General features: G+C 56.8%; 1 protein-coding gene across 1 annotated transcript in view; it reads left to right on the forward strand.

Moving 5' to 3' along the window:
• The window catches only part of ADAMTS10 (ADAM metallopeptidase with thrombospondin type 1 motif 10), a 68,823-nt gene extending 47,641 nt beyond the window's left edge, over positions 1-21,182 (forward strand). Inside the window, exons 15-25 of the mRNA XM_053999586.1 lie at positions 1,360-1,462; positions 9,702-9,835; positions 11,174-11,297; positions 11,694-11,774; positions 12,812-12,975; positions 13,541-13,667; positions 15,445-15,574; positions 17,228-17,432; positions 18,046-18,222; positions 18,858-19,014; positions 19,912-21,182. Of these exons, the coding sequence (XP_053855561.1) occupies positions 1,360-1,462; positions 9,702-9,835; positions 11,174-11,297; positions 11,694-11,774; positions 12,812-12,975; positions 13,541-13,667; positions 15,445-15,574; positions 17,228-17,432; positions 18,046-18,222; positions 18,858-19,014; positions 19,912-20,021 (1,512 nt within the window). The 3' untranslated portion in view covers positions 20,022-21,182. The remainder of the gene's footprint in view (positions 1-1,359; positions 1,463-9,701; positions 9,836-11,173; positions 11,298-11,693; positions 11,775-12,811; positions 12,976-13,540; positions 13,668-15,444; positions 15,575-17,227; positions 17,433-18,045; positions 18,223-18,857; positions 19,015-19,911) is intronic.
• Positions 21,183-21,681: the final 499 nt, after the last annotated feature.

The following is a 21,681-nucleotide window of genomic DNA, read 5'->3' on the forward strand; positions in this document are numbered from 1 at the left end:
AATGGGATCAGCCCTGTCCAGGTGGGATCAGCCCTGTCTGGATTGGGTTGAGCCCTCTCCAAATGGGATCAGCCCTGTCCAGGTTGAGATCAGCCCTCTCTGGTTTGGATCAGCCCTGTCGAGATGTGATGAGCCCTCTCCCAGTAGGATGAGCCCTTTCCAGATGGGATGAGTTCTGTCCAGGGGGCATGAGCCCTCTCCAAGTGGGATGAGCCCTCTCTGGTTGGGATGAGCCCTCTCCAGGTTGAATGAGCCCTGTCCGGGTTGGGATGAGCCCTGTCCAAATGGGATCAGCCCTGTCCAGGTGGGTGGGATGAGCTCTGTCCAGATTGGGATAAACCCTGTCCAGGTAGGATGAGCCCTCTCCGGGTGGGATGAGCCTTCTCCAACTGGGATAAGCCCTCCCCGGGTAGGATAAGCCCTCTCCAGGTGGGATCAGGCCTCTGTGGTCGGGCAGCCCTGTCCAGGTGGGATGAGCCCTCTCCACACAGGTGTGGGGTGCTCTGTGCAGCCCTGGGAGGAAGAGGAGGAGGGGGCAGGGCGGGGCAGGGCGGGCTGTGCCGGCAGCGATCCCGCACTGGGGAATTCCAGGCAGGACCAGGCAGGTGTGGGAGCCAGCTCCAGGGGCGGGGGGGCTGCACTGACCTGCGGGGCTTCGGAATCCAGAGGGGCCCAAAGATAAGGAGGGAAAGGAGGGGTGATAGAGAATTCCAGCTCTGCTTCTCCCAGGCTGCACCTGCACGGCTGCTCAGTGAGGCTGGGTCAGACTCTGCTTCCCAGGGCTGAGGGTTAAACCTCAAAGATTTACAGAAAAAAACTGTGCTGAGGGGATGCTCAGAGAAGCTTGGCACCTGGGGAATTGCAGCTTCAACACCCACGGGCTGCTGGAGAGGGAAACAGATGGGTCCTCTTGTTTCCCTAGGTTTTGAGGGATTGCTCCCCAGGATCACAGATCAGGCAGAGCTCCTGGGGCCCCTCCTCGTGCTCTTGGTCTTCAAATCATGTCCAGCTTTGCAGGAGGGACTGTCCTCTGACTGTGTAGCAGTGTCAGGGCTGGTGTCCCTGTCCTCAAGGGCCTGGTGGCAGTGCCCAATTGCCAGAGCTGATGGCAGTGCCCCATTGTCAAGGCTGATGCCCCTGTCCTTGAGGGACTGGTGCCAGTTGCCAGAGCTGGTGGCAGTGCCCCCTTGTCAGGGCTGGTGTCCCTGTCCCCGAGGGGCTGGTGGCAGTGCCCCCTTGTCAGGGCTGGTGTCCCTGTCCCCGAGGGGCTGGTGGCAGTGCCCAGCTGTGCCCCTGCCCTCCTGGCAGCCAGGCCAGGCTGCCCCAGCCGCACACTGACCAGTGGCTGTGTGACCACAGGACTGCCCGCCGGGCTCGCAGGACTTCCGAGAGCTGCAGTGCGCCGAGTTCGACAACGTGCCCTTCCGAGGGAAGTACTACACCTGGAAAACCTACCGGGGAGGTGAGCCTGGGGCAGGGGCTGCTCGGGTCTGCTCTCCTTTGTTGCCACGTGGCAGGGGGGTAGAAATGCTGCGACCTCCCTCAAAGCGTCTCCTTCAGAAGCCACTGGAGTAAAGCAATGTTACAGGCTGGGGACGATGTGGCAAAAGGGACCTGGGGGTGCCGGTCAACAGCCGGCTGAACATGAGCCAGCAGTGTGCCCTGGTGGCCAAGAAGGCCAATGGCTCCTGGCCTGTATCAGGAACAGCGTGGCCAGCAGGAGCAGGGGGGTCATTCTGCCCCTGTACTCGGCACTGGTGAGGGCACACCTTGAGTGCTGTGCCCAGTTCTGGGCCCTCAGTTTGGGAAGGACACTGAGATGCTCGAGCGCATCCAGAGAAGGGCAACAAGGCTGGTGAGGGGCTGGAAGCACAAACCCTGTGAGGAACAACTGAGGGAGCTGGGGGTGCTCAGCCTGGAGAAAAGGAGACTCAGGGGTGACCTTATCATTCTCTACAACTCCCTGAAAGGTGGCTGTGCTCAGGTGGGGTTGGGCTCTTTCTCCACGAACTGACAGAACCAGTGGACACAGTCTCAAGCTGCCCCAAGGGAAATATAGGTTGGATATTAGGAAGAAGTTTTTTACAAGAAAGGGTGATAAAATTCTGGAATGGCCCCCCCAGGGGGGTGGTGGAGTCCCCATCCCTGGGTGTGTTTAACAAAGCCTGGATGTGGCACTGGGTGCCAGGGTTCAGTTGAGGTGCTGGGGCTGGGTTGGACTCGATGATCTTGGAGGTCTCTTCCAACCCAGTGATTCTGTGAATTCTGTGAGAACAGCCATTTCAAGTCCATGCACACACACACACCACAGATAGCTCAGCGGAGGAAGGACGGGAAGGGTCTTTGTTTGATGTATTCCAGCAAAGCTTTATGGCATCCACCACAGCAAAGGGATCAGGGACAAACACCTGGCTCTGCACAAGGTTAAGCAGGGGTCAGTGGCCAATGGTCTCATGTCAGACTAAGCCCTGCTCTGACCCAGAGATGGGGCAACTGAGAGGTGTTTTAAAAACTTTTATTCAATTTTCAGTCTCATTTGAAGGGTGAGATAATACAGGTGTTATAATTCACGCCATCACCATTAGAAGCCAACTATTTCCTAATTACAATACACTATAAATGTTTCTTGGCCCATCAGCTTTTGCCACACTATACTACAAATGCCTTAGAGCTAATCATCTAAAATTATTCTTTGTGGGTCCTAATATAATGTATTTTTATAGTTTTATTTATCTAAAGTAATTAGAGTTTTTTGTAAGGTTATCTTTTGAAACTTGTTTCTAGTTTAATTTCCCTTTCAACAATGTCTGTCCTGTTCCATGGCATTTCTAAGTCAGCATTTCTTATCTCAAGGTTTGCATACAGATGCACACTGTGTGAGCCTTCTGTCAGGTTTTGAGAATTTTCTACAAATCCATTTCCCACAGTCTGAGGGCATGGGGGTGGCACAAAGGGTGTTGGCCTACAGGGAAGGTGGGGCCGGCCACCAAGGATACCACAACCAATGAGGGAACAGGGAAAGGAGAAACCATGAGAATTTGGGACATAAGGGGAAAGGAACTGGGGTGGATCATAGTGTTGCAAGGCTCCATGGGGGAAGTCTTCTCTTTCAGCCTAGGTGGAGATGGTATGGTACATTCTTCCAAGTATGGTATAATCTCTATGGTATATTCTTCCAAGTATGGTATATTCTCTGTGGTATATTCTCTGTGGTATAGTCTTCGAAGTATGGTGTATTCTCTGTGGTATATTCTCTGTGGTATATTCTCTCTTCCAAGTATGGTATATTCTCAGTGGTATATTCTTCCAAGAGAAGGCCCTGGGGATTTCCCTGAAGGGTTCAAAGGATTCCACAACCCCCATTGCTCTGCAGGGATGGGTCTTGTGGTCCGAGGGGTCTGGGGACATTTGGTCCGCAGGGTTTTGCCCTCTCTGTGCTCCTGGGATGTGCTGCCTCCCCTCAGTGGGTCCCTCCAGGAACCGCCTGTGCCCCCATCCTGGGTCACCTCCCCCTATGCAACCTTCACTGCTCCTGCCAAAACCAGTCCCAGCAGCTCTGGAGCTGTTCTTTCCCCCAGGCTGGTTCCTCAGCTGCTGAGGGAGCAGAGGAAGATGGACAAGAAAAGGGAGTGTCTGGTGCTGTCTTGGTTTGGAAAGCCAGGTGTCTGCTAAGGAAGGCAGGAGCCTCCCCTGAAATGGAAAATGCAAACCCCCTCCCTCCGAATTGTTATAATTTTGAAATTAAGGGGCTCTCAAGCAAAGATACAGGAATAGGAATAACAGATCTTTAATAGGAAAACTGAAAACACAAATGCAATAGTACAAACAAAACCAAACCACTGCCAGAGTCAGAGCAGGCCCTGGCACCCTGTGGGTCAGGGTGGTGGCAGCAGTGCCATTCCATGGGGGCTCAGCCCTCCTGCAGTGCCAGCTGTGCTTCTGCTGGAGCAGGATCCTGGACAAGGCTGGAGTTTTCCTCTGAAGCTCCAGGGCTGGTGTGGATGGGCCTGGGCTCCCTCTGGGAATGCAGTGGGGCAGAAAGCTGCTCCTCTGGGAATGCAGTGGGACAGAAAGCTGCTCCTCTGGGAATGCAGTGGGGCAGAAAGCTGCTCCTCTGGGAATGCAGTGGGCAAAGGCTGCTGTGCTGTTCCAAGGTCAGATTGTATCCAGGTAGGAATGCTTGGCTCCTCCCCTGGGTGGAGCATCTCCCATGGGATGATGGAATTTTCTCAGCCATGCAGGGACACTCACTGGCCATGAACAGAAGATAATTAATAATTAATGGCCCATGGACAGAAGAGATCTCCTGGAGGGAGGATTGGCTGTGGAAGAGATAAAGAAAACTGCCCAATGAACAGAAGTTAACTGCCCCACCTCTGACAGACAGGGATAGAATACACACCCCCATTTCCAACCTAAGCCAGGTGCCCGATGGGGAGGAGAGAGAGCAGGCAGGGAAACCTTCCTGAGCAGGAGAAGGGATGGGATCTGGTGGATCCTTCAAAGAGCAGCACTTCCCTCTTCGTGAGGTCAGCCCTGATCCTGCAGAAGGGTCTGGAGGAGGCTCTGTGGCCGAAATCTCTCAATAATGAGGAGGAACAGCTCATCTCCTTGGTGCAGTTAATGAGCTGGACTGGGGAAATCCTTCCCAGCTGTGTAAACAAGCCCAGCTCCCAGCGGGGCTCCTGCAGCTGGAGCAGCTGTGCTGAGGCTGCAGGGGATGGATCAATAAAAATGTAATAAAATTGGGAAGTTGTAAAGTCAGTCCAAGACCCCAGTGGATGCCAAGGTGGAAGACAACCCTGCAGGCTGGAGCTGCCCTGGCTCAGACCTCTCTCCTCCCCAGGCATGGCCCAGGGCTTGGCTGGCCAGCTGAACATCACCCTTGGGGTGTCATCTGTCCCTGACATGGATTTTTTGCTTTCATAAAGAACCCCTTCCTCTCTCTCTGCTTCATCTTCCTCTGCCACAAAATAAGTGATGAAACCTCTCCCCTCGTGGGAGGCTGGCAGTGCTGACAGTGCCATGTTTTGAAGGGATCTGGGAGCTTCGTCTCCTCTTCCCACGGTGGCTGTGGGTCATGAGGAGCACTTCTACTTTGTTTATTCAGAGTCAAAGGGTGTCACTGTTGTCCCCTGGGGTGGCCCAGGGAGGAACCATGGAGTGGGGAAAGTCAAGGAACTTCTTTGCACAAGTCTGGGCTCTCTCTCAGAACTGGGGAGACCTGGTGTGTGTCCAGTACCTAAAGGGGGCTGGAAAGAAAGAGAATTTTAGCAAGACCTGGAGGGACAGGACCCAGGGAATGGCTCCCACTGCCAGAGGGCAGGGCTGGATGGGAGATTGGGCAGGAATTGTTCCCTGGCAGGGTGGGCAGGCCCTGGCACAGGTGCCCAGAGCAGCTGTGGCTGCCCCTGGATCCCTGGCAGTGCCCAAGGCCAGGCTGGACAGGGCTTGGAGCAGCCTGGGACAGTGGGAGGTGTCCCTGCCATGGCAGGGCTGGCACTGGATGAGCTTTAAAGTCCCTTCCCACCCAACCCCCTGTGACTCCATGATTTCAGCAGCACCAGGACCTTCATCCTCACATGCCTGGGGGGGCTCTGTGGTCTTTGGTGGCATTTGGGTGTCAGAGGGGGGTGGGGACATCCCTTGCAGCTCCACCTTTCCCATGTCATAGATCTGACCCCAGGGAACCCCTCCTGTCCTGCCCTTGCCACTGATGTTCTGCTCCCAGGCCCTGTGTCCCAGACTCTGGGGTGGCACTGAGGACTGCTCCTCACCTCCTGAGCCCTTCCAGCAGTAGCCAGAGGCCTCTGTGAGGTGCCAGTCCCTCCCTCCCCAGCAGCCCTCCAGGATCCCTCTTTGCTGGCAGCCTCATCCCTGGGCATCCCTCCCTCCAGCTGGCAGGGAACCAGCTCCTCAGCTTGGTTCTGGGCACTTTGGGAGCCCATCATCACCACCCTGAGCCCCTTCTCCTGCTCGGCTCATCCCAAAAGGGTGGTGGGTTCGGGGGTGCCTTGCTTCACCGTATTTCTTTGGGAAATATGGCCCCACCCTGCAGGCAAGGAGTACCCCACCAGCTTGGAGGAGGGGGGCACCAATCCTGCGGGCATTTGGGAAGGGAAGGAGCTGGGCAGCGGCTCCCTGAGGTCGGGGCTGTTTTCCTGACGCAGATTTCCAGCGATCCCGCAGCCCAGACCTCGGCCTGGGGAGGCAGAGCTCCGGAGAGGAGCGCTGAGCTCAGCAGTCCGCAGAAACCTCCTGGAATGCGGCTTTAATTGTTTGTTTACTTTGCTTTGTTCGCTGCCTTCTTCATTTTGCTCTTGGCCCATTCGGGAGAGCGATGGGAGGAGTGGGAGCTTGAGGAAAACAGGAGATTGCTCGTCAGAAATTGTAATAAGGCTTAATTCCTCCATGGGAGAAGGCAGGCAGGAGGAACAAAACATCCTCGGAGGCAGCAGCCAGCTGAAAATATTCTATTTTAATAACTCTGTTAAAGGTGCAAAGGAGGAACCAGGCAGACCCCAAGTGAAGGGAGGGGGTCAGAATCTGCCTGGCTGGGGCTTTCCCCCCTCCGGGACAGGGACAGGAGGCCAGGAAGGGCTGGAGCTGTGCCAGGGCTTGGCATGGAGCTCAGGGAAAGGTTCTTCCCCCCGAGGCTGCTGGCACTGCCCAGGCTCCCCAGGGAATGGTCCCGGCCCCGAGGCTGCCAGAGCTCCAGGAGCGTTTGGCCAGCGCTCTCAGGGATGCTCAGGGTGGGCTTGGTGGGGTGGCTGTGCAGGGACAGGGCTGGGCTGATGATCCCTGTGATCCCAGCTCAGGATATCCTGGAATTCCATAATTGTGTTCAGCAACATTCCCTGGGCCAGCTCAGGGCTCCCATCACTCTGTGGGAGTCGCTCTTCTCCCATCTCCAGGAATTCCAAGGCACCTTGTGCTGTTCCAGAGGATCTTGTTGTGCTCCAGACTTACCTTGCTGTGCTCAGTGCTGTCATGGGGACACAGCTGGCACTGGAGCCACCTGGACAAGGACAAGGAGCTGCCCGGGCCACCAGGCACCTCTTGGCCAAGGACACTGCAGCTCCCAGCAGAGGCTGGGCAGTGGTTCCAGTCTCCTTCCCTCTGCTGACCTGGCTGCCAAGGGCAAGTCCTGCCTGGAAATTGTCCCCAGGGAGGCTCTGGGGACTGTTCCAGAGCTCGGGTGGCCCAGCCAGCTCGTGCAGCAGTGGCAGTCAGGACGTGGCTACCAATGCAGAGTCACCCCTCTCTGCCTCCTCCACCCTCCCTCCCCTGTTCCTCTTCCACGGCACTTCCAAGGGCAGGAATCCCCACGTGAAGGCCTGGCCCAAGTGAGGAGAGCCAGCAGGGATTTGTCCCTGAGGCCTTTTTGGGCTACCTAAGACCAGAGGCCATGTGAGAAATGGATTTGTAGAAATAAATAGCAGCTCCATTTATATATAAATATATGTATTTTAAATTATTTATATAATATATATATATAATATTATATATATTATATATTTATTCTATAAATATATATGACAAATATTATATTTATATATTTATATGTATTTTTTATATTTATATATTTATATTTAATAGAATACAGATATATATATTTGTAGAATATATCATTTATATATATTTTTTTTTATATATGGAATAAAAAGCAGTTCTATTTATTGAAGGGCCTTCAGGTACATTTGGGGCAGATGAAGCCCCCAGGGGCTACATCCAAAAATGGGCCACAGGTCACAGGTTTCACACTTTTATAAGTTTGGTCCATTTGCATATTGGGGGTTAATCTCCCAATTACAGCTTCAGGTAACGAAGTCATTTACCCCAGATTTGCTCCTCCCAACTCACTTGTGTTTCCATCTCTTGGGGCCTGAGGCAGTGAGGTGTCCTTGACAGCCAGAGAGGAATTGTGTCTGCCCAAAATGGGGAAGCAGCAGCTCACACTGTGTGTGGAGTTTAGAGTTCTACACTAAAGAGCTGCAGGATTACAAATAGATGAAAAATATAAAAGCTGAAACCCTAAGATGAGGTTGAGCAAAGCTTTACATGTCTTTAATTTTTTTTAATGGCTCATTTGCAGACCCTAATCCTCCAATTTTTAGGCACTTTTCAAATAGCACACGGGCAAAATTGAAAGAAAATCCTCCAGTTTTAATCAGAAACCCTGAGACAGGACAAATTGAAGGACCATTTTCACTACTACCTTGGGGCAAGGCATCATCCCCCATGGAGCAGTGGGACCACAGGACCCCAGTGGAGCTCCCTGCCTGCACCCCAAGGGCAGCCCCTGCTCTCAGGGGTGGCTGCTGAGCTCCCCCTGCTCAGCAGCTGCTTCTCCAGGGGCTTGCCCAGGCATCCTGCTCCAGAAAATGCCTCCAAGCTGCTGAATTCCCCTCTCGTGTCTCCTCGTGTTCCTCCCTCTCCCAGCTTTGCTCTCTCTTCCCCTCAGCTGCCCTCGGGGGCTCCAGGCACAGCTGGGCCCCCTCCCCTCCCCTCCCTCTGCCCCTTTGATGTTCTGTATCGAGTTTCCAGCTTTGCAGTTCCCATTCCTCCCATCCAAGGTGCTCCCCAGCTCGGGCACAGGCATCAGGAGCTGGGTGGTGCCTCCAGGGGGGAACTGCCACAGCTCGGGCACCTCTGCCAGGCTCCTGCTGGGTCAGTAAAGGCAGCAAACGCCACAGGCCACACCAGGGTTTGAGAAAATCCAGAGGCAGGAGCCAGGGAATGCTCTGCTGGAGCCACATCCTGCTCCCAGGCACTTCATATGGATATCCAGGTGCTGTTCCTGGGGTGATGCTTTGGCAAAGGTTGTTGGAAAAGATAGGAAATACAGAAATTTCAGCTGTAACTTGAAGATCCTTCTTCATTCTCATGCTGCTGTCGTCACCTTTGCTGGGAAGGATTTACCTTGGACAGAAAGGAATGGTTTCCCTGGCCCAGTAACTTGCTTGTTCTGCTCTGGCAGCTGAAAAAACCTTGGGAAGGTAACTCAGGAGCTGCTGCCTCAGTTTCCCTGTTGGTAAAGTGGGAAGAAGGGTTTTACAACTCATGAAGTGCCAGGAGTGACCCGGATAAGAACAAATCACTTTGTTTCCTTGCCTGTCACATCCAGCCCACGTTGCCAGGCCGTGCAGGAGGGACAGTGTCCCCACAGGGCTCCGTGTCCAGCTCAAGGGCCTGGCTCCCTCCTCCAGGGGCATCCTCCTGGTTTTCCACATCCTTTCTTATGGGAATAAATCACACAGACTCCATTTTCTTCGTGGTGCAAAAAAAGCCCATTCTTTATCCAGATAACTCCTTTTTATACAGTTTTACAGACCTCATGTGTGACTCCAATTAGTCAGTAGCTTTCTTGCCAAATACTTTTATTGATTAGTAATAAATTCTTATTTTGTATTGATTGGTCACTCAAACCCGCTGTGTACATGCAGGGAAAGTTGTTTGTGAGAGATAGTTTTCATTTTTCTATCTAAAACCAGTTTTTACAGGTGCTGGTTGTTTTTACCCAGGAACAGATTGTTATGTTAACAAACTGCTCACACCAGGATTGCTTTCACATGGGAACTTGCAAAGTGCTGGCTCTGCACTGATTCCAGGAGAGCAGGCTTGATGTTATGAAGCCTTTGTGATTTTTCTACCTTACTGCAACACTTTTGAAGACGTTTGAAGCTGTGCTTCTTCCCCAGGGGGTGTCAAGGCCTGTTCCCTCAACTGCCTGGCCGAGGGCTTCAACTTCTACACGGAGCGGGCGGCGGCCGTGGTGGACGGGACCCCGTGCAGGCAGGACTCCAACGACATCTGCGTCAACGGGGAGTGCAAGGTGGGACAGGGCCAGAGCCCGGGCAGGGGGGACAGGAGCAGACCCCTGGGGCAGGAGGACAAGGGCAGACCCGTGGGCAGAGGGGACAAGGACAGACACCGGGGACGGGGGTTCAAGGACAGACCCCTGGGAAGAGGGGACAGGGACAGACCCAAAGCAGATGGGACAGGGACAGACACCTGGGATGGGGGGACAAGGACAGATCCCTGGGCAGGGGGTACAGGGACAGACCCATGAGCAGAGGGGACAAGGACAGACCTGTGGGCAGAGGGGGAGAGGGACAGACTCCCGGGGCAGGGGGACAAGGACAGACCCCCAAGCAGAGGACAAGAAGAGACCCTCGGGCAGGCGAGCACTGCCCTCAAACTGCTCACACAGACGTGGGATGGGTGCAGGGTTAAGAGAGCTGAGGGTGCTCCCCTGGAGAGGAGAAGGCTCCAGGGAGAGCTCAGAGCCCCTGGCAGGGCCTGAAGGGGCTCCAGGAGAGCTGGAGAGGGACTGGGGACAAGGCCTGGAGGGACAGGACACAGGGAATGGCTCCCACTGCCAGAGGGCAGGGCTGGATGGGATATTGGGCAGGAATTGTTCCCTGGCAGGGTGGGCAGGCCCTGGCCCAGGGTGTCCAGAGCAGCTGTGGCTGCCCCTGGATCCCTGGCAGTGCCCAAGGCCAGGCTGGACTGGGCTTGGAGCAGCCTGGGACAGTGGGAGGTGTCCCTGCCATGGCAGGGCTGGCACTGGATGAGCTTTAAGGTCCCTTCCAACCCAAACCATCCTGTGATTCTGTGATTTCTCTGCCTGGACACCCAGTGGGAGCAAGGATCTTCCCATCCACCCTGCATTCCCTGCCTCACAGATGGATCTCTGCACTCCCAGCCTGTGCAGCCCCAGCCCCTTTGATGTTTCCCTTGCAATGGGATCTGGGGGGAGCTGTAAAAGTTAATTCTAAGGAAGCGCTGTGGGAGTGGCCAACATCCCCCAGCAGACAGACAGACAGACAGTGTGTCTGTCTCCCTTCCTGTGTCTCTGGGATCTGTTTGTCTCCGTGGGGCTGTGGAACAAAGGGGGTTGCACCCGAGGGAGCCACAGCTGTGCTGGTGACCCTTGTGCCACCCCACGGGCGGTGGCAGAGGGACAGAGGCCACAAGGCCACATCAGCTGCAGGGACAGGGCTTCCTTTGGGCTCCAGCCAGCCTCTGCTTTATCCCTGCACCCCCCCAGCCTTGGAGAGACCCTCCCAGGAGAGGGCTGGCAGTGCTGAGGTGTCCGGGGCACTGCGGGGACAGCAGGGGAGGGAAGGGCCCCTCCAGGCGGGCTCATTGCCGCTGCTCCTCCCCGCAGCACGTGGGCTGTGACCGGGTGCTGGGCTCCGACTCCAAGGAGGACAAGTGCCGGGTGTGTGGGGGAGATGGCAGCTCCTGCGAGACCATCGAGGGCGTCTTCAACCAGTCCCTGCCCGAGGGAGGTAGGGAACAAACGGCCTGCTCACCCTCAAGTCCCTCCTCGACCTCACCTGCCCCTGGGGACAGGCAGGGACAAATCCCAAGGGGTAGGACCAGGCTAGGAGGCAACAAATCCCTCCTGTCCACCAGCCAAGCTGTGCCCCAGCCTCCAGTGGTGCCCAAATCTCTGACACAGAGCTCTAAGCCCCTTCCCTGCTCCCCAGGGTTGGTCCCAGCTCCACAGCACGTCCCCCCCACCACAAGAGCCCACAGTGCAAACCCACTCCATTTTGGTGCACAAAATGCTTTTTCCATCATTTCCCCATGGATAAGGGGTTGGCTCACGCTCCCATCCAGCCCAGGGCAGCTCTGGCTCTGGGGCTGAGGGCTGAAGAGCTGCTCACCTGCTTGTCCCACAGGTTATGAGGAGGTGATCCAGATCCCCAAGGGTTCCGTCCACATCGACATCCGGGAGCTGAACCTCTCCATCAACTACCTGGGTGAGCTGGGGCTGGGGTGCTGAAACCCAGCCAGGCCCTGCCATTTCCCTGGGATTAACAGGGTCTGGGCAAGGCCTGGCAAGGAGAACTTCCCACTGCAGCTGGGAATGGGGATTTGGGGCAGGGGAAGTGCAGGCTGTGTGTCCCCCAGTGTCCCTGTCCTCTGTTAGCATCACAACCCTGAGCAAACCCACATCCCTCAGTTCCTGGCACTGCCTGTGGCTCCCTGGCATCCCCCCTGTGCCATCCTGGGGTTTAAAAACATTCACATTTTCCTCGGGCTTGGTTTTCCAGCTTTGTTCAGTCCTGCTCTCACGAGGATTTTCTTTCCCCTTTTTTCCCTCCCTGTCCTCTGAGCGATGCAGGGCAGGGCAGGGTGCTCTCCCTGGATGCTGCCGGGTGCCAGCAGGATTCTCCTGGCAGCATCCCTCCCCTGGCACGGGAGGTGCCTCCATCCCTCCCTGCCCGGTGTGTGAGGACTCCTTTCTGGATTTCTGCGCTCTCAGGAGACCGCTGCCCGCAGGCTCTGCCACTTTGGGATCCCTCCGGGCATCCCAGGTGGAGGGAGCATCCTCCAGCCTCCCCAGCGCGCAGGATCCTCGGTGTCCCGAGCGCGATGGGGCCGGCAGGGCAGCGGCGCCCGGAGCCGCTCCCGGAGTGCCGGTGGAGCGGAGGGACGGCGGGAGCGAGCGCTCCGATCCCCCTCTAGCGACTCTGCCGGGCAAGCACAGCCCGGCTCCGGGCCCCGGCCGCCTCCAGCAGCCCCTACCCAGCGTGCAGGGCTGCGTTTGAGCCTGGCTTGGTGGCCACAGCTGGCCCCCAGCCCAGGGAGGTGCTGGGCAGGCTGAGAGCGCACCGTGGCCACATGGGTCCCACCCTGCTGGTGACTCTGTGGCCCCGAGCCACCTGTGCCCTCCCTGGTGCCATTTCCCCTCTGTCCTAGCAATGCTCTGAGCCCGGCAGGCGAGCAGCACCCGGCTGAAGTTGGCCCAGGTGCCTCGAGCCTCTGTGCTGAGCTCCCTCCCCTGTCGTGGCAGCGCTGCGAGGGGACAGTGGTGAATATTTCATCAACGGGAAGCTCTCCATCGATCCCCCCCGGCGCTTCGACATCGCCGGCACCACCTTCCACTACAGGAGGTCTCCTGAGGAGCCCGAGTCACTGGAGGCTTTGGGACCCACCAACATCACCCTCTTTGTCATGGTTGGTAACTTCATACCCCTCCCAGTGCGGTCCTAGTTGGGCTAGAAGGACCTTGCCGTGGCTACCTGGGGACTGCAGCTGATCAGCTCCTGGTGTAGAGGGACACAGAGAGCAGAGGTAAATTGGGCTAAATTCACACAATAAATCACAGAATTAATTAGCTTGGAAAAGCCCTTTGAGACCATGGAGTCCAAGCTGTGACCTGACACCGCCTTGTCAGCCAGACCACGGCACCGAGTGCCACGTCCAGCCTTGAAAGGGTCACCCCAGGTGGGACAGGAGCCCACAGTCCCTGCCTTAGGGGGCCAGTGCTTTATCCACTGGGCACTCTCAGATCTCCCTCCCTAATTCTCAGGTCTCCTGCCCTCATCTGTCAGGTTTTGGGATGACTGCACCCTTAAGTGCCTGGGAGCTCATTCTCTGATCGAGCACCACTGGTGGCTGCCTGCCAGAACAGGGAGGGGCTGGAAGGGGACAGGGGGAGATTCCAGCTGCCCTGGCTGTTAGAGGGGCTGTGGGATGCCACCTGGGTGGCACTGATGTCCTGGGGGTGCCTTTCCTGCAGGTGCTGGTGCGGACGGAGCCGCAGGGGATCCGCTACAAGTTCAACGCCCCCGTGGGCAGGGATGGCTCCAGCCTGTACTCCTGGCACTACACCCCATGGACCAAGTGCTCCGTGCTGTGTGCAGGGGGTGAGCTCTCATGCTGGGCTGGTTTGGGGGGACATCTGGGACACCCCCTGGGCTGTGTCTGGGTCTCTGCTTGGCTCTGAGGAGCTCTGGGGTCTCTACACGGCCCCACCCTGCGCTCAGCCAGGTGAGAGTTGTGTCAGGCAGTGCCAGGCAAAGAACCTGGGTGCCATCTTCAGCTGGGCCACAGGTATGGGTGGAAGGAACTTAAAGATCAAATTTTTCTACCCCTGCCATGGCAGAGACACCTCCCACTGTCCCAGGCTGCTCCAAGCCCTGTCCAGCCTGGCCTTGGGCACTGCCAGGGATCCAGGGGCAGCCACAGCTGCTCTGGGCACCCTGTGCCAGGGCCTGCCCACCCTGCCAGGGAACAATTCCTGCCCAATCTCCCATCCAGCCCTGCCCTCTGGCAGTGGGAGCCATCCCCTGTGTCCTGTCCCTCCATCCCTTTTTAAACCCATTTACTCATGCAATCATAGAATGGCTTTAGGTTGGGAGGGACCTTAAATCTCATCCTGCCATGGCAGGAACACCTTCCTCTGTCCCAGGGTGCTCCCAGCCCTGTCCAGCCTGGCCTTGGGCCCTTCCAGGGATGGGGCAAGGACAGGTTGGCTGATCACAGCAGCCCCTGTGGCTGCAGCTCTGCAGTCTGTGAACTGAAACACCCCTGGTGCTTCCCTGAATCCTTGGACTGGTTCCCATGGGGATTGCACACAGGTTGGGCCATGTCTCAGGACTCTGGAGAGCCTGGCTGGAAGGGGCTGAGCTGGTATTCAGAAGAGAATGGCTCAATAATATTCCCTGTTTGAAGCTCAGGGCTTGTCTTCCATGCCAGACCTCAATCAGGGGCTGTCCCTCTTTGTTCCTATTATTCCCCAAGTGCTGCCCAGAAAGTCACAAGACCAAGGTTAGAACAGGTTCCCAAGGACTTGGTTAGGAAGCCAAGGTTAGAAAAGGTCCATTTGAGCATGAGATCCCTGCAATGCTGTGATCCTCCATCCTCTGGCGTGTCCTGCCCTGGCTGGTGAGCTCTAGAATCCCAGAATCATCGAGGCTGGAAAATCCTCCAGGGCCACCAAGTCCAAGTGTGCCTGCTCCCCACCTTGTCACCCAGAGTGCCACATCCAGGCATTGACACCATCATTCCACACCATCCATTTTTTCTGGAGATGTCAGAGAAGCCCTTGGTGATGAATGGAGGAGTAAGTTCAGGCTCGATGTGCAGGGACAAGAGGTTGTTTTGTCACATCAGCCCACGGGAGCAGAGCTGTGGGGCTGGCACCCACAGCCTGCCTCTGCTCCAGCCTCAGTGATGCCTTGTGCAGGCTGAGCTAGAACAGAGACTGGACAGAGCTAAAGAATAAAGCAGGGATTTATTAAAAGGCCTCAGTGGATCCACCTTGGGCAGCACAACCCAAAATGGTCACAAAATGCACAACTGCTCATGGGGGCTCTCACTTTGATCAGTTCTGCTCCATTTGCACATTGGAGTTCATTGTCCAATTCCAGCTCCAGCCCATGCAGTCCCATCCTTGTTTTTCTCTCTTCATTCCACGTTGTTTGTGCTCTTGGGCCTGAGATTTGGATCATTTGTCCTTGGTGCCCAGCTGGAGAAGGAATTGTTTTGTCTCCCTGCTCTGTGCAGAGAGCTCCCCATCCCCTGATGTGAAGCCCAGAGCCACACACTAAAGCAGCACAGAATGTGAAAAATAGAAAAGCTCAAACCTGAGGCATCACAGCCTCCTCCTCCCTTTCCCCCTTCCCTCTTTTCCCTGGGCAGGCAGCCAGATCCAGTCTGTGGTGTGCAGGAAACTCTCTGATGGCTCAACTGTCCCCAGCCATTTCTGCAGCACTGACACCAAAGTCCCCGAGCGACAGAGGAGCTGCAACACCGAGCCCTGTCCCCCAGCGTGAGTACCGGTGTGGGAAATGAATTTGTAGAGAATTGTTAAAGTTTTAAAGAAAGTTTATGTGGTTTGTATTTGTATGTAAACTTTGAGATAAGAAATGTTGATTTAGGAGATCAACATTTCTTTGCAGAAATAGAACCGTGAAAGATGGATTATAGTAAGACCCACGAAGAGTAATTTTAGATAATAATAGCTATAGATAATTTTAGATAATAATATTAGTATAATATTATAATATTATATATTATATTCTTATGTATTATATATTATATCCTTATTATATATTATAGTATCATATATCACAATATTATATTGTTAATAATATTAAATACATTTTTGATAAGAATAGCTTTAAAGCATTTACAACATTGTGTAGCAAAAACTGATAACCCAAGAAACACTTATATTAAGAAATATAACTGTATAAGAAATATAACATATTAAGAAATATAACTATAACTATTAAGAAACAGTTAACTTCTAATTATAATAGTGTAAATTATAACATCTGTATTGTCTCACCCTTTACATGAGACTAAAAATAGAATTTTTTAAAATTAAATTAATTTAATTTAAAATTACTTTTAATTTTAAATTAAGTGTTTTAATTTAATTTTAAATTAAATTTTTAAATTTAGATTTTTAAAATGCCTCTCAGTTGCCCCATCTCTAAGTCAAAAAAAAAGACTTAATCCAACATACCTGGAGCCTGGGCAGGGAGCCATGGGGGGGAAAACCAGGCTGGCAGAGAGTGAAATTCCCCCTTGGCTGCCATTCCCAAGTCATAGCCCCCACTGGTGACACTGCAGCTCTGCTGGGGAATGGGGGGGGGGAGTTTCTCCTCTGTGTCCCAGATACTCGGTGAGCCCCTCAGGAATTGTGCCAGCCCCTCCCTGGCTCCTCTCCTGAAGGGGCAGGGCAGATGTGCAGTGCCCCAGCCAGAGCTGCCTGCGAGGCTGTGGCTGGAGAAGGTCCAGGGCTGTGGGACCAGCCCATCCCATCCCATCCCAGCCCAGCCCAGCCCAGCCCAGCCCAGCCCAGCCCAGCCCATCCCAGCCCATCCCATCCCAGCCCAGCCCATCCCATCCCATCCCAGCCCATCCCAGCCCAGCCCATCCCATCCCAGCCCAGCCCATCCCAGCCCATCCCAGCCCAGCCCATCCCATCCCATCCCAGCCCAGCCCATCCCATCCCATCCCATCCCATCCCATCCCATCCCAGCCCATCCCATCCCATCCCATCCCAGCCCATCCCACCCCAGCCCAGCCCATCCCACCCCAGCCCAGCCCAGCCCAGCCCATCCCATCCCAGCCCAGCCCATCCCATCCCAGCCCATCCCAGCCCAGCCCATCCCATCCCACCCCAGCCCAGCCCATCCCATCCCATCCCAGCCCATCCCAGCCCAGCCCATCCCATCCCAGCCCAGCCCATCCCAGCCCAGCCCAGCCCATCCCATCCCAGCCCATCCCAGCCCAGCCCAGCCCGGCCCAGCCCATCCCATCCCAGCCCAGCCCATCCCATCCCATCCCATCCCATCCCATCCCATCCCATCCCATCCCATCCCAGCCCATCCCAGCCCATCCCACCCCATCCCAGCCCAGCCCAGCCCAGCCCAGCGTGCCCCTCCCAGCTCTGCTGTTGCCCCATCTCCAGCTGGGCCATCGGGAACTGGTCCGAGTGCAGCCGGAGCTGCAACGAGGGCGTCCGGACCCGCAGCGTCTTCTGCAAGAGGAAGATCTCTGCCAGCGAGGAGAAAACCCTGGATGACGCCTCCTGCACGCAGCCACGGCCAAAGATGCTGGAGCCCTGCAACAACCAAACGTGTCCTCCCGAGTGGGTGGCCCTGGACTGGTCGGAGGCGAGTGCCAAAGGAGGGACACGGAGCTGGGGAAGGGGCTGAGGAGCAGCTGAGGGCACTTGGCTCGTTCAGCTGCAGCACAGGAGACTGAGGGGAGGCTCCTCGGGGGCTGCAGCTCCTCCCGAGGGGAGGCAGAGGGGCAGGGGCTGAGCTCTGCTCTGGGCCAGGGACAGGAGGCCAGGAAGGGCTGGAGCTGTGCCAGGGCTTGGCATGGAGCTCAGGGAAAGGTTCTTCCCCCCGAGGCTGCTGGCACTGCCCAGGCTCCCCAGGGAATGGTCCCGGCCCCGAGGCTGCCAGAGCTCCAGGAGCGTTTGGCCAGCGCTCTCAGGGATGCTCAGGGTGGGCTTGGTGGGGTGGCTGTGCAGGGACAGGGCTGGGCTGATGATCCCTGAGGGATCCAGCTCAGGAAATTCTGGGGTTCTGTGATTGAGACCATCCCTCCCCTCTCTGAGGGCGCTGCTCCCGAGGAGCGCAGTGCCAATCCCCAGTGACAGCCATGGAGAGCTCGGTGTGGGAATGTGGTAGCTCATGAGCCAGGGAAGGTGGGAGCAGCACGGGGGGGGAGCCAGAGCTGCCTCTGTCCCCTCCTTGACCGTGTCCCCTGTCCCTGCAGTGCACCCCGAGCTGCGGGCCCGGCTTCCGCCACCGCATCGTCCTGTGCAAGAGCGGCGACCACAGCGTGACCCTGCCCACCTCCCAGTGCCACGAGGCCGCCAAGCCCCCCACCAGCATGAGGTGCAACCTGCGGCGCTGCCCCCCGCCCCGCTGGGTCACCGGCGAGTGGGGAGAGGTAGGGACAGCCCTCCCCACGGGGCAATTGCAGGAGGAGCCTCCCCAGCCCTTCAAATCCTGTGGTGCAGGAGACCTTTATGGGCCAGCAGAAGCCTGGGTGGCCACCACAACTACCCAGGCACCCGTGGCAGTGTTCTTTGCCCCTTTCTTGGCTGGTTTGTGATGGTGACCCAAGGGCAGAACTGACGCTGGGGGTGTCCCAGGCCTAGCAGGACCCCACAGAAGTCACTGAAGGGTCCCCAAGGTGGCTGGGGGTCAGCAGGGCAGTGGCTGCAGAGGTGGGCTGGCCCTCCTGCCAAGCAGGGCCACTGCTGATGCCCCCCAGAGCCCAGTGGGGTGACCCAGGCAGTCCTCCCTGCCCTGAACACCCCTCGAGCTGCAGGATGGTGTGGGGGTGCAGGAGGCCTGGGAAAGGCCAGTGCTTTAGGGTTGGATGTGGGATCCTCATCGAGCCCTGGAGAATCAAAGCAAGCTTTTTTGGGATGCAGGGCCACAGCACACGCTCCTGCCAGGGAGGGAAGGGACAACCCCCTCCAGCACCCTTTGCACCCCTTCACCCCCACCTGTGCCCGCTGCTGTCACGCTCCCAAAGCCGTGGTGGCCTCGGCAGCTCCCTGTGTGCTGTCCCCACAGTGCTCTGCCCAGTGTGGCCTCGGGCAGCAGAGGAGATCCGTGCAGTGCCTGGCTCACACCGGGCAGCCGTCCATGGACTGCGTGGAGGCCCTGCAGCCCCCAGGGATGCAGCAGTGTGAGACCAAGTGCGAGTCAGGGCCCACGGACAACCCCGAAGGTGAGGGGGCTCTGCAGAGGGGACACGTGTCCCACTGGGGACGGGGACATGGGAGCCAGCGCAGCACCAGCTGGGCTCTAGGGTGGGGAGACCCCATCCCTGGAAGTGTCCAGGTTGGACAGTGGGGCTTGGAGCAGCCTGGGACAGTGGGAGGTGTCCCTGCCATGGCAGGGGTAGAAAAATTTGATCTTTAAGTTCCTTCCACCCATACCTGTGGCCCAGCTGAAGATGGCACCCAGGTTCTTTGCCCTGGCACTGCCTGACACAACTCTCACCTGGCTGAGCACAGGGTGGGGCCGTGTAGAGACCCCAGAGCTCCTCAGAGCCAAGCAGAGACCCAGACACAGCCCAGGGGGTGTCCCAGATGTCCCCCCAAACCAGCCCAGCATGAGAGCTCACCCCCTGCACACAGCACGGAGCACTTGGTCATGGGGTGTAGTGCCAGGAGTGCAAGAGGGGACACGTGTCCCACTGGGGACCGGGACATGGCAGCTAGAGCTGGGCTCTAGGGTGGGAGACCCCATCCCTGGAAGTGTCCAAGGCTGGGTTGGACATTGGGGTTTGGAGCAACCTGGGGTAGTGGGAGGTGCCCAGATCAGGGTGGCACTGGATGGCCTTTAAGGCCCCTTCCAACCCAAATGATTTTGTTGATAATGTGGCCATTCTGTGGCTCTGGTCCCCTCTGGTCCCAGGCCAACCTGGTGTGCCATGACCCCGAGAAATGAAGGAACTCCACCATGAGAAATGCAGGAACTGCACCCTGGCAAAGACAGGTTTCCATTAGTGAGGTCCTCAGCAGCTTCTTCACCACGGCTGCATCTCCCAGCTCCCTGACAACCCCCCCAGGATCTCCTCAGCCCGGCTGTGACCCTGCTCCCCCCTCTGTGTCCCCTGCAGAGTGCAAGGATGTGAACAAGGTGGCCTACTGCCCGCTGGTCCTCAAGTTCAAGTTCTGCAGCCGGACCTACTTCCGACAGATGTGCTGTAAAACCTGCCAGGGCCACTAGGACACAGCGGGACACAGCGGGACCCCCGTGGCAAAACTGGAAGGCCAGAGCTTCACTGGAGGGCTGCCGAGCCCTGCCCTCCCTGGGAACCTCCCCTGGCTCCCACACGGACTCCGGTCACGCTTCCACGGGCGTCACCCGAACCCGTCCCCCACAGCCCCCCTCGGCCCCCGAGCTTCACAGAGGCAGGTTCCCAGTTAAACCACTGCAGCCCCAGTTGGATGAGCGCTGGGAGAGGGGGGAGCTGGCCAGAGCAGGGACTTTACTTGAAATTCTGATGTTGTTATTTATTAGTAGCGGAGCCAGGTCCCGCTGGGGGAAGCGGCACTGCTCGCCCCGCTCCTGCCTCATCCTGCTCCGCGCCCCAGGGCACCATCACGGCCTTGGGTGCTCCCGGGGCTGCTGCCCTTCCCTCGGGGCTGCTGCCCTTCCCTCGGGACCCCAGGGCAGCCAGGGAGGAGGGTTCAGGTGCCTCGGGTGACCAGCATGGCTTGTGGCTCCTGGGTGATGGATGGAGAGTGGGGCTGGAGCAGGGATTTTGTCTCCTTGGTTTGCACCCTGTCACCTCGGGACTGGGATCAGGTCACCCCGTGAGCAGGGGGTGACACCTGGCAGAAGGGGCTCTCCAAACTCCTGTAGCCACCAGCTTGGACTGGGCTGTTCCCCTGTTTGCCCTTGTCACTTTTAGGACCAGTTTTACCCCTTGAAGCACGAGCTGAGCTGGGGGCAGAGGCGTGCAGGGGGCTGCAGTCACTTCATGGGCATCGAGGCTGTGCCAGGCTCAGGGAGAGCAGCACAGGAGGGTGCAGGACAAGAATGGGCCTGGCACAGTGTCCCCAGGGCCTGGCACGGCAGGACCCTGCCCAGAGACAGCCTCAGCCTCACTTCCAAAGGTGCTTGACTTCCAAAGGTGCTTTGCCTCCGAAAGGTGCTTTGCCTCCAAAGGCAGCCTGGCCACGTGTGGCTGTGGCCTCGAGGTGCCAGTCCCAGTGCCACCCACTCCTCTGCCCACAGGAGGCCTCCAGTGATGGGAAAAGAGCTGGCTTGAAATTTCTCCAGGTCACCTCGTGGCCAAACCTGGGCCAATCCCTCCACGGGCAGCCTGTGGAGGAGACCTGACTTCAACTCTCCAAAGCATGTGCTTTTTGTTGGCATTGTAATTGTGATCACAGCGATGGGAAACCTTTGTCCAAAGCCGTGTTTTGTTCCCTTGGGGCCATCCCTGTGGTGCAGGGAGGGGACAGCCCCCTTCCCCCAGAGCAAAGCCCCCGTGTGTTCCTCTCCCAGCTCCATTTTTGTGTCCACCTGCTCCTCGGCCGATCGCAGCTTCTCTGGTGCTCAGCAAACCTCGTTTCTCTTCCTTCCTGGTGCCATGCTCCATTCTGATGTTTTTTGGGTGAGGGGAGGGGGTGTTTTCACCATTTTTATATCGATATATATCCTACTGACCAATGTTTAACATACTAACTCTGAGGAGGAGCGACGTAAGGCATGAATTATAATAAAGGAGTAGCTACGATCCCGGGCACAGCCTCTGCTCCCACTTGTGTTCCTCCAGCCTGGGGTTGGGTTTGGGCACCCACAGCACCACAGTTCACCCCAAAGGAGGGCTTTGGAAGCAGGGGAGGGTTTTGCCTGGGAAGCAGAGCAGGTTGGAGAG

This window comes from Vidua macroura, chromosome 26 (assembly GCF_024509145.1).
Source record: "Vidua macroura isolate BioBank_ID:100142 chromosome 26, ASM2450914v1, whole genome shotgun sequence".
In the NCBI taxonomy this organism is placed as follows: domain Eukaryota; kingdom Metazoa; phylum Chordata; class Aves; order Passeriformes; family Viduidae; genus Vidua; species Vidua macroura.